At 47.1% G+C, this 16,196-nt stretch overlaps 1 protein-coding gene across 1 annotated transcript in view; it reads right to left on the bottom strand.

Moving 5' to 3' along the window:
- magi3b (membrane associated guanylate kinase, WW and PDZ domain containing 3b) overlaps nt 1–16,196 on the bottom strand; it is an 84,806-nt gene that overhangs the window by 16,138 nt on the left and 52,472 nt on the right. Inside the window, 7 exon segments of the mRNA XM_077014243.1 lie at nt 23–135; nt 521–578; nt 2,079–2,158; nt 3,592–3,778; nt 5,767–5,973; nt 10,330–10,449; nt 15,056–15,172. Of these exon segments, the coding sequence (XP_076870358.1) occupies nt 23–135; nt 521–578; nt 2,079–2,158; nt 3,592–3,778; nt 5,767–5,973; nt 10,330–10,449; nt 15,056–15,172 (882 nt within the window).

Below are 16,196 nucleotides of genomic sequence, written 5' to 3'. Positions count from 1 at the left end.
ATATATGAACATGGGTTTATACCTGCAGCAGGTGCTGCCCCCTTTTGGCTCTGTGTTGCAGCTGCACTTTCCTGTGCAAGTTTTCTCTTTGCTTCCAAAACCGGGTTCTCAAACTGGGTTCTTTGGTTTATGTGACTGCACATGAATAGAAAAAAACAAATACAACAAAGTTGAGGAAGCTCATGTTATCAAAACCACAGTCACCATTCAACCACAATCAGCATTCAACCACAGTCACCATTCAACCACAGTCACCATTCAACCACAGTCACCATTCAACCACAATCACCATTCAACCACAGTCACCATTCAACCACAGTCACCATTCAACCACATTCACCATTCAACCACAGTCACCATTCAACCACAGTCACCATTCAACCACAATCACCATTCAACCACAGTCACCATTCAACCACAATCACCATTCAACCACAGTCACCTTTCAACAACACACTAACCTTCACCATTTTTCTCAGTGCTAGCAGTAGCTAAGAACCCATGGGTGTGTAGTACTTACTCCACGTAGTATGTGCCATACTGGGGGTCTTCGATCTCCTCCCAGCCATATGGAAGCTCTGCGTTATGTCCCGGCACACGGTCATGCAAATACACACGGATACAGCGCAATGCAAATATGCACACATACATGAACGTGATCGAATCAAGAGTGACAACACACCTCAGATCACTCACACTGCTAGCATTTATGCCTTTAATCATGGCTTTGTAGGTCTTAAGAAAAATCTAAATTCTTGGCTTCAAAGGAAAAGGATGTCGTGAATGTGTGCTTGTGTGTACGTGTGTGTGTGTGTGTGTGTGTGAGAGTGTGTGTACACTGTCATGCCTGTTTTCTGTACATGGTCTGCTGTACATGTTATGCCCTAATGAACTAATGAGGAGAAAAAGGGGGCTGTTCAAGACTCTCTTTCACACACACACACACACACACACACACACACACACACACACACACACACACACACACACACACACACACATACACACACACGTGCACGCACACACACACACGCACGCACGCACACGCACGCGCACACGCACACACACACACACACACACACACGTGCACACACACACACACACACACACACGCACACACACGCACACACACACACACACACACACGTGCACGCACACACACACACGCACGCACGCACACGCACGCACACGCACACACACACACACACACACACACACACACACACACACGCATACACACACACGTGCACGCACACACACACACGCACGCACGCACACGCACGCACACGCACACACACACACACAGAAAGCTTTTTAATGAGGATGGTTAAGTTTTCCAAATGACCTTGAACTTCCATTTACATACATACATGTGCGCACTGATACAGTGTGCATTTACCTATATCAGGGGTAATCAATTATATTGATCACGGAGTGTTTTTTCAGTAGCCCTGAAATAAATGCTCCGGTTTAAAAAACAGTCTCCCGTAAAAATTAAAGAAATATTTTTGGCATTTGGGTCCGTATCCAGTTAATCAAGAATGTGATTGGGTTCGGACAGGACGGCGTTCGGGTCCGGATCCGGACCGCGGTCCGCCATTTGGTGACCCCTGACCTATATCTTAAAGTCTGTGGATGTACATGTTTTGTTAGTGTTTGTTGTTTGTGGGGAGAGGGGAGGTGTTGTTTAGAGTCGTAGGGTACAGAAGGAGGTCACCATATGCTACGGGGTCTTCACACACAGCATTATGAGAACCACCAACAGGGCACTTGTGTAACACTGCCTTGCCTGTTTGTAAACACCAGGGAGTATTGGTGTGTAGTGGCGGAGAAGATGTTGAAACTCATACTGTCAAGTACTGTTACTACAAAATTACGGCAATATGACTTGTATGGCAGGTTATGACAAAGGATTGTGAAAGACTGATTAAATTCACTTGTGTTCACTTTAAATGCACACAGGTCCATTCAATTTGTACTTTTCTACCACTAATGTGTGTGTGTGTGTGAGAGAGAGAGAGATGGATAAAGAGCAAGAAGGAGAGGAGAGGGAGGGAGGGAGGGAGAGAGAGATTTACCTCCATCTTCACACTTTTCTGGAGGTTTGGCCTTCTTGGCAAGGCGAGGGTCAAGCCAGGTGGTTGATTTGCTGTTGTGGCTGATGGACAGAGAGGGCAAAGGTGACATCTTGATTCCCAATTTGCTCCCTTACTGCCTGAAGCATCTGCACCCAGTTCTGGTTCTGGACACCTGCTACCTCACAGAGTTTAGCTGCACATCCTCCCTCCAATGTTGAAACCAAACCAGGGCTTCGATTAACTGGGGTGTGTCAGGGCAGTGCTGAAAGCACAACTCCACTGCACAAGCCGATCTCTCATCTAGCCATATCCAAGCAGACGTTATAAATATTAATACGATTCCAGTACCTGAAATGCCCTCCAAAATGACCTCACTGATCCCCAGATGTCAATTAAGAGAAGGGTGACCGGCTACACTTCAGTTTAACAGCCTAACAATAAATAGGAAATACTGACTTATCCGACGAGCGCTTTTACCTTCAGATAAAGGCGACCCTTTCCTCTGCAGCAGGCACAATGGCATCAGTGAGACGTGTGCTACATCACGGAAAGTTTTCCGTCATTGCCAACCGCGCCGGACTGACGTGTCATGCTTGTGTCATGTTCGTTATTCACGTCTAGGGCAACTGCCCCCGCTGGCACTAATGGCAAGTGGTATATCATTTTCTCAATTTTCTACAAATGTCAAATTCTTCCAGCTTCAAATATTTTTAAAGCAATTGCAAAAAACTGTCAAACACATCATAAGAACAAAAACAAAACCACCCATGAAGCCCACACATCGAGGTGAGATCTTATCTAGCTTCTAGCTTGTTAATTTTGCTGGCCAGCATTACCATATCAACAATTTGGAAATATGTTGGAAAAAGTGAAATATTTATGACCATGCATACAAGCTCTACAAGTAGACATGCAGAACAGACACACACCCAGAAACACACACACACACACACACACACACACACACACACACACCACACACACACACTTGTCTCACAGTTCTTTAAAGAGCATCTAGGCCATGTTGTGAGCTATATTTACTCCTGCTGCTGTCTCAGAGAAGACAGGACCCCCCCCCCCCCCCAAAAAAAAAGAAAAAAACAAAACACAACTGAATAATGAATGCTCAGCTCTCTGTAGGAACTGTAGAAGATGGCTGGTGTCGGGTGTGACCCAACACAGCCTCATACTGCAAGGGGCCGAAGCAGACACCAGCTAATTAGCACCTATTAGTCCCAGCCCGTCTCTAAAGTCCTGCTGTAGTGCTTGCCCTGTGCACCTCTGCATATTCTACGATGTCATTGTGTGCAAGGAGATTTGGGTATTCAGCCAAAGAAGCGATCTCAGAGTTGGATATGCAATATGCAAATAGTAAACCAACAGCAAGAACAGCCAGGAAAGCTTAATAAACAGAGAGGGCAAAATAAGCGAGGCAGAATCCTCTGGGGAGACAACAGACTCCTTCAGAGCAGATGTTAACAGGTAGTGGCGTGACCCTCTCCCACAGACTTACTCAATGAAGTAGACCATGCCGGTTTCGGTGTACGCCATCTCCCAGTTGAAAGGCAGGGGTTCCAGGCTGTCGTCCCTGGGGAGGGAGCTCCAGCCAGCGACACCTCCACCGCCTCCACGAACAGCGCTACTGCTGCCACTCCTCTGGGTGTAGCTGGGCACCGACTTCCCCCACTCTTTACCTCCCTCTGAGAGAGAGAGAGAGAGAGAGAGAGAGAGAGAGGGAGAGGGAGGAAGGAGAAGGAGAGAGCGAGAGAGGGCGGTATGAGAGTTGACACAATGCAAAGTGCCACGCAGAGGTGGGGCGTGTGATTTGCATGCTAGCACGGTTGGAATACAGGTGGCGACTCCGTCAGCGTTCTGCAGTGCGTAGGGAAAAGGCGGAGGCCTGTAGGACTGCCACCCTGGTGAACCACGCCCTGGTAAACCACGCCCTGGTAAACCACGCCCTGGTGAACCACGCTTTGGCGGCCCCAGAAGGTTCCAGAAGCATTTGGTCAGTCTCCATGATGCACGTATAGTAAGGCCAAAACAGCTTCATTCGTTTTCATTCTTCACAAGTGAAGGAATTATTTGCTTCAGCGAATATTCAGAAGCCATTTCCTCCTCATTGGTCTCAGCCGAGGCTGTGACGAGAGCATTAACCACTCCCAACAGCTACACCTAACTATGGAAATGCACAGCCACTCGGAGATTCAGAAATTAATCAATAGCAATACACTCGAGGGCCCAGCCTACCACAGGCCAGCCAGGCACATTCTGCTTGGTACCATGGCAACAATGCCTACTTTACAGACACTCCAGTCATCCCCCCCACACTATTTCAATAGATTTCCATTAAGATGACTTCCATTATGATGTCCATTAAGGGCTGTGTGCAGTACATCAAAGCAGGTCAAGATGTACGTAGGCAACCCTGCATCTGATTACAGCTCACGGGCGTTCTGCCCACTTTCTTCTATACCGCTCTCTCTCTCTCTCTCTCTCTTCCTCTCTCCTTCAACCCCTATATTTGTCTCTCTACATATTCCCCTCTCTCAAGCCTTCAAGGGTAAAAAAAAAACCCCTCAATATTCAACAGCTAAAACACCTAATCAAGTCATTACTTGGTAATGTGTGTATTACACATCAGGGTCACGACCTTGGATAATTCACCTTGGCTCCATTAGACATAATACTGCATATACAATCATACAGTCAGCGCACCAGCCATCTGAACGAACATGCCTATAAAGACACGTTTAGCTGATCAGATGCCGCGTGATACGCCACACGGTGGTCCTCTAACCCCAGGCCTTTATCCTGCCGTGAAAGGAATTAACACACAGGCACATGTGATCGGTGTGTTAGAAGGTAAAATGTGGTGATATGTAGCAGAGAACATGACACCTAGGTCAACACTCTCATACAACCATTACATCCTAATTAAAGTAAACACCTGGATCTGACCAATCAGGGCGACTTAGGGGATGAGTATTAGCTTAACTGACAGGTATATTTTCCTTTTATATCTTTAAACAGTTCTTTTATTGCTTGGCCACAGTATCAAGTCTCACGGAGAGTGCTATCACGACCAATTAGCCGGACGAATGTTACAAACACGACTGCAGCAGCAGCTCCCGACCCACTTTAGCAGCTCTTTCATCTGGTCAGAGTCCGTTGGCCAGCGTGCCGAGAGCAGAGAGTGGGATGGAAAAACACCAGCGAGAGAGAGAGAGAGAGAGAGAGAGAGAGAGAGAGAGAGAGAGAGAGAGAGAGAGAGAAAGAGAGATAGAGAGAGAGAGAGAGAGAGAGAGAGAGAGAGAGACACTGGTATACTGGCATGGCACTGGTTCATGCACTAGAGGGTGATCCCATTCTCTGGGAGTGAAGGGTCTTCAGTTGAAGAGTAGAGAAATTTGCACTGTTAAATTACAGAGGAAGTTAAAACCAAGCTGCTCAAATACAGCTCAATGACAAAAAGGTAAAACTTCAAATGGGTTGATATTCTTTATTGGTCTTGAACTCAAAATAGTACCACAGCTTTTGGACTGTAGTGGTCAGTACCTGGTACAGGTACCTGAAAAATATGAATTTTACCTATGTAATGTACACATACACAGACACACACACATGCACACAAACACACACACACACACACACACACACACACACACACACACACACACACACACACCTGGAACGCCGTTTGGCAGTGCTGGCCGCTCCTCGTCATCGTCTTCCTCAGGGACGACACTGTCCTTGCGGTCCATCTTGCTCACAGAAGTGGTGCGCTTCCGTTGGACCTCTGTGCCAAACTCTTCCTCAAACAGGACCTGGTCCACCAGGTCGGGATGTACCAAGCTGGGCTCTGCAGGGGGTTTGGGTGTGCCATAATAGTTGCCTTTCAAACAAACAAAAAGAGCAATAATCTCTGGTTTGATCATTACTGGAAGAGTTTTATTCCCAAAATCACACTGACAGTAAATTATTAGGTTTCAGAAACCATGAATTCGGGACTCCACCTAGCTTCACCTGTTTGACTCAGGTACAGTTGAATATGTGATGGGAATTGTGTTAGCCATTTTAAAGAGGCTGCTCAAAGTCCCCCCGGTGGGGGCACTGAGGAACACAAGCACCAGTCGTCCTGTAAAAGGCACTGAAGCAGGCACGCCCTCTCTCTCCTACAGCGCAGGGCTTGAACTCCCCCAGCAGACTCAGGAGAGCTTGTTCCCAGCTGTAGCTCATGCTAACTTTGAATACGAATCACTCGGGCTCATATACTTGGAGAACTGCCAAAAAAAAGACAGCTGGGGATTCTACTATCGCACCTTTACGCCACAGAATCAGAACCACCCAAAATGGCAGCTGCTCACAGAACATTCCAGAAAGCCTCATGTAGTATAAGGTTCAATCGAACCATAACACGGTGGCCCTAGTTTCCAAACTACAATGAACTGAAATGAGAAGGATAAAGGAGCTTAAAGAAAGCTTCTTTGTCTCTTCTCCGCTCATTTCTTCACACAGGGGCTTAAGGACTGGCAACCCAACTGAACAAGAAGCCCTCTCGTTTGGTGGTGCTGTCACAGCAATTACACTCTCCATTGGACTCAGTAATGAACTCCATCTTCCTTGTTTTATTCTAATGCAAAAACATTTCATTAATATTCAGCACCAATAATGCACCATCCAATCAGTGGGCTGTGTAACGTGCTTAAATTATTTTCTAATTCACTGGTGTGTGTGAGTGTGCGGGGTTTCATTAGTCTCTCTAAAATCGGTCTAAATTTGATGGGGATAGGGTTCATTCCAAAGAAAAAAACATGTATTCAAATCAACTACTCAGCCTTTATAAATTATGCACGCATTAATTCAAATATTCAAATTAACCATATTTGTTGTGGCTTATATTTGTTTGCTGCTTTCATCCAAAAAGTATCATTTATTTCCCTCTTGATATAATTAGAGAATGCACAGGAAAACAGTAGTTTAAGGTCAAATATTTAATCTTGTTTCTTACACAGCAATCCTTATAATCATCAGTTAGATTGATCCTCCTTTTTTGAACTATATATTATAAGAAGCTTAATTAGAAAATCACAGTGGAAGCCACAAGAGGATATGCTTTTAAAATAAATGAATTAATTACTGACTATAAGTTCAGAATATGCACTGGGATTATGAATTCTCTGACAGCACAAATCTCTTACACTCTGCTGACTGAGGGAGAGATGAACTCACAGGTACGTTGAGATGCAGACCAAGCACCAGCAGGGGCACACCTAACCTCTAACTGTGATTAATCACTAAACACACACACCTCTCAGGGTGTGAGCCTTGCAGCTGCCTGACAGCCCCTCAGCGTCAAGGTGCATTTAAGTTGTAATTTGTCAGCGTTGATCTAAGGGGAGTTGTGTAATCTGACTATAAAAACAGACCGGGCCACTGCAATTTCTTAATGTTGTTGACATTTGGGCTGATGGACAAGGTTATTTTCATGCCTAGAAAGAGTAATAAGATGATGATCTAAATAAAGTGAAATGGCACTGAACACACCACGGAGTGGATACAGCATACCACACTGAACACACCACAGAGCGGACACACTGAGCACACCACAGAGCAGACACAACGAACACACCACAGACCAGACACACCGAACCCACCACAGACCAGACACACTGAACACACCACAGAGCGGACACACTGAACACACCACAGACCAGACACACTGAACACACCACAGAGCAGACACACTGAACACACCACAGAGCAGACACACTGAACACACCACAGACCAGACACACTGAACACACCACAGAGCGGACACACTGAACACACCACAGACCAGACACACTGAACACACCACAGAGCAGACACACTGAACACACCACAGAGCAGACACACTGAACACACCACAGACCAGACACACTGAACACACCACAGACCGGACACACTAAACACAACACAGAGCGGATACACTGAACACACCACAGACCAGACACACTAAACACACCACAGACTGGACACACTAAACACAACACAGAGCGGATACACTGAACACACCACAGAGCGGACACACTGAACACACCACAGACCGGACACACTAAACACAACACAGAGCGGATACACTGAACACACCACAGAGCGGACACACTGAACACACCACAGAGCGGACACACCGAACACACCACAGACCAGACACACTGAACACGCTACAGACAGGACACACTGATCACTCTGGCAGACGGCTATTACTGTTACAGATAGAGCTTGATTTAATAGATCAGAATTCCCAACTGCTAGTCAGTGTAGACTGCTAATCAGTATGCACCAGCTTAGATAATCACTGAGAATACACTGCTGAAAGAGACATCACCACTAGGAACTCCTAAATCACTAGAAAAATATACATAGCAGATAAGAATAAGAACAGCAAGATCTGAAACACTTAGTAAGGGCTCCCAACACCACTTCACAAATTAATAAGAACAGCAAGATCTGAAACACTTAGTAAGGGCTCCCAACACCACTTCACAAATGAATAAGAACAGCAAGATCTGAAACACTTAGTAAGGGCTCCCAACACCACTTCACAAATGAATAAGAACAGCAAGATCTGAAACACTTAGTAAGGGCTCCCAACACCACTTCACAAATGCCTCACAGAGATGCAGCGGGTGCCATCGGTTTTCAATAAGCAGCGAATCTTTACTGTGTGTTGTCAGTTTCTAATTGGCAAGCGCCTAACTGCCCTTCTCTCATTACAATCATATTAGACGCCGTCTGGAAAGCAAAAAAAAAAATAAAAATCAAAGTATACTACTGATAAAAGAGAATGGGAGCACCCTGAAGTATCATCTTTCAACCTGATGGTAAACTAAACTATAGTGTTAATACAGGGTGCTCCTTTGAAAATCCTTTCTTGGCTTAGGATTGATTCCAGCCATCTTGTGTTGCATTTGAAACGAGCCTCACATCTCCAAACGGAAAGGCTAATTCCATTTCAGTGCTGCCAAATGTTCTGATCTCCTGGCCATCAAAAGGCCCGGCCTCGCCGGCACCTCGGATCTCAGCCCTTTCATAGGAAGGGTGGAATAAAAAATGGATAAAATGGTAAATTCAATGAAACATTTATCTAATCTGCCGTTTGTGCACGCTCGTGCTCGAGTTCATGCGTGTGCGTGTGTGTGTGTGTGTGTGTGTGTGTGTGTGTGTGTTTGTGTCTGAGTTTGGGCCTGCGTGTACGTATACGTGTTGCATTGGCACTGCATCCTCCCAGTTCTGAGTCCGGGCACATATGGGCATGTCTGTCTGACACGGCTGGCCGTCCCAGCTGGACTTCCCTGGCACGGCCTCCATCACGCAGGCAACATGGGACCACGATAACTCCCCTAGCCTAGCGCCTAGCACAGGCTGTTCTCTCTCTCTGTCTCACACCACCCTCTATCTCTCCTGCACACTCGCTCTCTCTCATGGTCCTTCTCTCTCTCTCTCTCTCTCTCTCTCTCTCTCTCTCTCTCTCATGGTCCTTCTCTCTCTCTCTCTCTCTCTCTCTCTCTCTCTCTCTCTCTCTCTCTCTCAGTGTAGTGGTCCAGACACATCAAAGCAACTGTTTTGCAGTTTGTTTTCATTGTTCTTGTTTAAGCAGATGGGCGGAAAACACACTGACCTCAAACCAGAAAGGACTACAAAACTGTGAAGACAACAGAGAAGCGGCCCTCTCAAACAGAAGGCCTCGATTTAGCCCTGCTTCTTCTTCCCCAGGCTGGTCTGAGCGATATAACATCTGTGTGTTCTCCAAGCAGGGTTTTTACTGAGACTAAGCCCCTCCCTTGGGCCCTGAAGCGTACCAGGAGTTTGGGGGTTGGTAGGGTTACAGTGGCTAATCACCCCAGTCTCCACCATAGTCCATCTGAAAGTGCACTTTTGCACCATGGAAACTCATACTCTCAAAGTCATCATCTTCTACTGAATAACTCTTAAGCTAAATCAATCCCTTAGCTTAACTGAGGCTAAATGGAACATTTTGGAGCTTTCATGACTATATGCTATTTATAGAATTGTATAAATACATGTTAATTATGCAAGTGTAAAACGCTTTAAAAGATTACTATATAAAACATATGTCATATTTGCCAATGTGCCAATTGTCATTTTCCACAATGTTACAAAATGTATATTTATATATTCCAACTATCACTATTACACAACACAAAGTGCATCAGTAAAACCTATGACCCCTGACCTCTGCTCTTACCATCATAAGTTCCACTCTCTAGTAGCAGACCACTCTCTTCCAAGATGCGGAAATCGCCCACACTGATGAAGTTATAGTCCACTCCTGGAACCTCCTCGTCTCTGGGCAGCCGGGTGGTACCTGCACACACAGTGCACTCGGTTACACGGACCTGCTCGTGGGAGACATCTCACATCAACAACTTCTGTAGGACTCTTAATGTCATTGTTTGGAAAGTTTTGCATCGACTTGCGCTACTCACAACAGAGCGATTCAATTAGCTAACTGAATGAACTGTCATTCCAATTTAGTGGATTTGTTGAATGGAAAAGGGATCAATCTCAAAATCAACTCTGCCATATATGGGACAGTTAGATACCAGCGGGGGTTGAATTATAAGTTTGGATAATAACTGGATAATAACCGTACGGTTGATCCTTCAAATGTGGTTACAGAACACAAGCAATGTGTGACAAAGGCATGAAGAAGAAAAAAAACAGGATTTTTGTTGAAGAGAAAGAGAGAGAGAGAGAGAGAGGGAGAGAGAGAGAGGGTTGTGAAAGAGAGGAGAGAGAGTGATGAGTGAAAGAGTGAGATTGAAGAGACAGAAAGAAATATATTAAGTGAATGAGAAAGAGACAGAGTGAGTCAATGAGAGAGTGTGTGTGTGTGTGTGTGTGTGTGTGTGTGTGTGTGTGTGTGTGTGTGTGTGTGTGTGTGTGAGAGAGAGAGAGAGAGAGAGAGAGAGTATTGTAGTCATTGCCAGTTCCCACCCACTAAACCTGATGTCATCTATAGTGCGCGACCTCATATTACCTCTCACACACCATCACAGGGCAGCTGAACACCCTGCCAGGAGGACTCAAACTGCCCAGTTCTGTATATGTCCTAACAGACACCCACAGACAGGTGGCATCTTTCTGAACCGACAGAGAGGGGCTCCACGCCATCCGTCCCACCCACACACAGAGCCAATTGTGCCCCCACAAACTTCCAGCCCTGGAGGGCTGAGACATCGAACAGGAGTCCCAGCTGGAGATTACATCCCTCCCAGTCCGCCGCACAACCCCACATCTCAAGCTTCTCAATGTGATCAAACGCAAGCTTCACAATCCAGTTTGAGATTTCAGAAAGGATACTTATAACTTGTCACCTACGCATGAGATTAACATTAGGTTTTCAACTGAGGAAGCTGTTCCTCTGTGGGCATGTAGGAGGGGAGCCATTAAAACAGAGGACACCGTGCTCTGGGCCTGCACTGGCGTTCCCTGCTCTCATTTACATCCCAGTCCGGGTAATTAAGCTAGATCAGGTGTGTCTGAGCAGACATCACCCAGCCGAGCTGCTCTATACCCTCTGGGAGCAGCCTAGAAAGGGGGGGTTATTTAGCTGCACACAAGCGGTATCCGAATGTGGCATTTCTTTCGAATAAAAGGCCAAAAATGAGAGCTGACATTTCTCAGCTCTGTTTGTGTGGGTGCTAGAAAATGCCACCAGGCTTTGCTGTCTTCTGAAGTACATTTACATCAGATTCTCAATATTGAAATGCAGTCAAATGTCTGGAGAAATTAGACTTCAATTTAAGAATAAATGACATTTAAAAATGCCTAAATAAGCCTTGCTAAGAGCACCACTGTGATACTACAGCATACATCAAAATACACAATGAATACTTTTGTATTAATTTGTAGGTTAAAATGTTGAGCATAGTATTGTCACTAAGGGACAAACTGTACTGGATACCACAGATGAAGATTCCTTCAAACAAATGAGAAGAAAGAAACTGAGGAGAGCTGAAGAGGTGAAGGAGGAGTGAGGGAGGGGTGAAAGGAGGAGTGAGGAGGAGTGAAGGAGGAGTGAGGGAAAAGTGAGGAGGAGTGAGGAGGGGTGAAGGAGGAGTGAGGGGGTGAAGGAGGAGTGAGGGGAGGGTGAAGGAGGAGTGAGGGGGTGAAGGAGGAGTGAGGGAGGTGAAGGAGGAGTGAGGAGGAGTGAAGGAGGAGTGAAGGAGGAGTGAGAGAGGGGTGAAGGAGGAGTGAGGGAGGAGTGAAGGAGGAGTGAGAGAGGAGTGAAGGAGGAGTGAGGGAGGAGTGAAGGAGGAGTGGGGGTGAAGGAGGAGTGAGGGAGGGGTGAAAGAGGAGTGAGGAGGAGTGAGGGGGTGAAGGAGAAGTGAGGGAGGGGTGAAGGGGGAGTGAGGGAAGAGTGAAGGAGGAGTGAAGGATTAGAGAGAGGGGTGAAGGAGGAGTGAGGGAGGAGTGAGGGAGGAGTGAGGGAGGGGTGAAGGAGGCGTGAGGGAGGGGTGAAGGAGGAGAGAGAGGGGTGAAGGAGGAGTGAGAGAGGGGTGATGGAGGAGTGAGAGAGGGGTGAAGGAGGAGTGAGGGAGAGGTGCAGGAGAAGTGAGGGAGGGATGAAGGGGAGTGAGAGCGGGTGAGGGCGCGAGGGTGAAGGCGGCGTGCGGAGGAGTGAGGAGGCGTGAAGAGGTGTGAGAGAGGGGATGGAGGAGAGAGGGGTGAGGGGTGAAGGAGGAGTGCGGGAGGGGTGAGTGCTGTTCTCTCTGGCCCTCCATCAGAGGAGCTTTAAAAAGCTTTTACCAAGTGTTCTGCCCTTCACCAGAGGCACTCTGCTCTCCAGCTGACTCTCTTTGTACACTGCCTGTAACTCTTTCCTGTTCTCTATTTCTCTCTCTCTCATATGTCACCCTCGGCTGGCACTCGGGACACATGGTGCAGAAACAGACCGAGAGAACAAGGGGAAGACGGATGTGAGACAGGAGAGACAGGTGAGACGGGAGACACAGAAGACCATCTAAACGAGTCTTTCCCTAGAGTCTTGCCCTAAGCCTTGTGGTCCTTCTCAACATTCTCAGTTTAGTGACGAGGCTGGTGTGCTGGGTTTAAATGTGCTTGCGGGACAGCCAGGAATATTACCATGCAGGACACTCCCTGTTGTGTTTCGTTTGATGGTTCTGTATGCGCAGAGCTGCTGTTCAGAGGATCAGAACTTAATGTTCCCACAAATGACCACAATAACTGAGCAGCAATTTAAACAATCTGCTCTCCCAGAATGTTGGGTGACAGGGCGCCTCTGAACCAGCTGTGGTCCTGAAGATCGCAGTCATGGCCCATAGAGGGCGCACCTGAGCACCCCTCCGAACGCCAAAATGAGAAATGGGACAAGCTGTGGCCTCGCTGGTCCTCGTGAGCTCATTTGTGGACTGCAGGACCACGAACGTGCCATTTGGCACTGTGCCAGCAAGAGAGACAGACAGAAACAAAGTGAGAGAGAAAGAGGGAGAGAGAGAGAGAGAGAGAGAGAGAGAGAGAGAGAGAGAAAGAGAGAGAGCAGTAGTATGTGGAGTGACTGAAGGATAGCACCACAGCATGATTTGCTTGAATTGCTGTCGTGCGACCAAGTGTCATTTGGTGTGATTGGGGTTCTCCTGGAGACGGGCATTTGGCACACAGATCAAAGAGTAACACCATGCTTCATTCTCGCCACGCAAATAGTCATTTGCTTATTTCTGTCTGACTGACTCTACAGCATTCTCAAATAACACCATCTGATATCATTCTAGTACTCAGGCTCCACAATATTTTATAAGACAGTACTAACTCCTGTGCCAATTTCAGAAACTTATTCTTGGTCCTAATGGAATACAATAATATTTGAAGGTGAGATGTGAGTTCTGTTCTATCACCCCTATCCAAGCCTGAATCCCTTGACAACAATAGCCAGAAGCTCAAGTCTGCACAACTCATTCTGGGCAGGATCGTATAGGTCCTCTCTCCTGTCAATCAGCTGTACTGGCCTGTCCAGGGCATCTGCCCGCCCACACACACACAGATTCAGACCACGAATGTTCAGCTGACGCGACTTTATGAGCAGCAGCACGAGAAGCAGTTGGGAAACGTACAGTGGATGTGGCTTTGAGAAGGAGGTACAGGCACCAAACACTGGGGAAGACAGGAGAAAAATAGCTGACACATGAAAACCCAAAAATATGCACTGGCTACGATTCTGCGGTGTTGAATTACACAACACTGTCTCTGGTGAACGTTGGGAACAATGAAACATTCTTCGAAGACAGTTTACGTATACTGTATCATACAAAAAGCTACACTCCCAAAGACTTTTGTCATGAATGGCTAGGGTGCCTTGCAATGTCATTCAGAGTAAAACATCTAAAGAAGCAAAAAAAAAAAAAAAATAAGAGTCCTCTGCCAAATTCAGCCCAGGGTGACAGCTCAAAGTGCGACGCTTCCGTAACCGCCGCCCCGCCCCGATCTTTTCGTGTTAAGGCGCCTGTGCGTTAGACAGAGGGCAGCCTCGGGTGGTCAGGCGTTCGGAGAGGAAGGACGCGCTGAATTACACAGCGAGTGGAAGAGGTGCGCTAGCCGCAGGAGAAGAGGCAGCTACACACGACGGCCAGACCCGACGTGGCGGTCCACTCCGCTCTGACAGCCAAATAAGAGGAGACTATGGAGATAAAGGAAAGACTGGCAGATGGACAAGGAGGATGTGTGCGTGTGTGTGTGTGTGTGTGAGTGTGTGTGAGTGTGTGTGTGCGTGTGTGTGTGTGTGAGTGTGTGTGTGTGTGTGTGTGTGTGTGTGTGTGTGTGTGTGTGAGTGTGTGTGAGTGTGTGTGTGTGTGTGTGTGTGTGTGTGTGTGTGTGTGTGTGTGTGTGTGTGTGTGTGTGTGTGTGAGTGTGAGTGTGTGTGTGTGTGTGGGGCACACGTGCAGCAGTTTTACATGGTATAGTGCGCAGGTAAAGGTTGTCTCGAATCACTTGCTGCAGCTTGTGGTCCAGAGATCCTTTCTGGAACTGCAGGCCGAGGTAATGCCTCAAATCTGTGTTCAGCACTTTACCTGCAGAGAGAGAGAGAGAGAGAGAGAGAGAGAGAGAAGAGAGAGAGGAGAGAGAGAGAGAGGAGAGAGAGAGAGAGAGAGAGAGATAGAGAGAAGGGGGGGAGAGGTTCAGAAGATTTGAGTAGGCTCACAGTTCTTTCCCAGGATCCAATAGATACACGTGCAATAATAACCTAATCCAATCAGCAAAGCCCCCACTTCATAAGTAGCAAATCCAGTCCTATCATACCTGTGGCAGTAAACACCTGTCACCTGTCTGCACAGACGCTGTCTAGCAAGACAGAGACTTGGCTTCTTTTATAAGGTCATTCATCTGGCTCTTGGAATATTGCTCAGTGTGACAGTGACTGCACACAACTTAAATGCTTGGTCAAGAGAAACAGCCAAACATCCCACCCGTCCCATTGAACCGTAGCGACGTGTGCTCCATTCAGAGGACAAAGCCTTCTCAAACAAGCTAACAATGTTGACAAAAAGCAAGTGTGAGGTCTCCGCACGAAGCGGCACACGAAACGAGGAGCTTGTGTAGTCCGAACGGTCCAGACTCTTCACCGCCTCCTCCCACTGCCAGAGTTCTGAGAGAACGGGAGCAAAATGGGCAGAGTCAGTGGACCTCTGTTAGGGGGAGAAGTACCACGTGAACAGAGAGAGAGAGAGAGAGAGAGAGAGAGAGAGAGAGAGAGAGAGAGAGAGAGAGAGAGAGAGAGAGAGAGAGAGAGACGTCGTTAAGCAGTTGTGCGTGAGGGGTCCAAAGGTGATAGAAGGTGAAGGGAAAAGACGATAAAGAATGAGTGGGGGAGAGGTAGAGAGGGAGTCAGAAAGAACTGATGAAAGAGAGAATAAAGAGTAGAGCAGGAAAGCAGGCAGAACTGGAATCCAACAACAGAGGGAGAGAGAGAGGGATAGAAGAGACAGCCCCTGGAGGTTTTATTGCTAATCTCCCCCCAGCTCTGCAGTCTGGCCCCCACGTCCGACGTAATCCTGCTGACAATACAACATGTCATCCTGGAGCTACTGAGCCAAA

Source organism: Brachyhypopomus gauderio, chromosome 8 (assembly GCF_052324685.1).
Source record: "Brachyhypopomus gauderio isolate BG-103 chromosome 8, BGAUD_0.2, whole genome shotgun sequence".
NCBI lineage: Eukaryota > Metazoa > Chordata > Actinopteri > Gymnotiformes > Hypopomidae > Brachyhypopomus > Brachyhypopomus gauderio.
The sequence above is the reverse complement of the archived record's forward strand: the minus strand, read 5'-3'. Positions and strand labels throughout refer to the sequence as shown.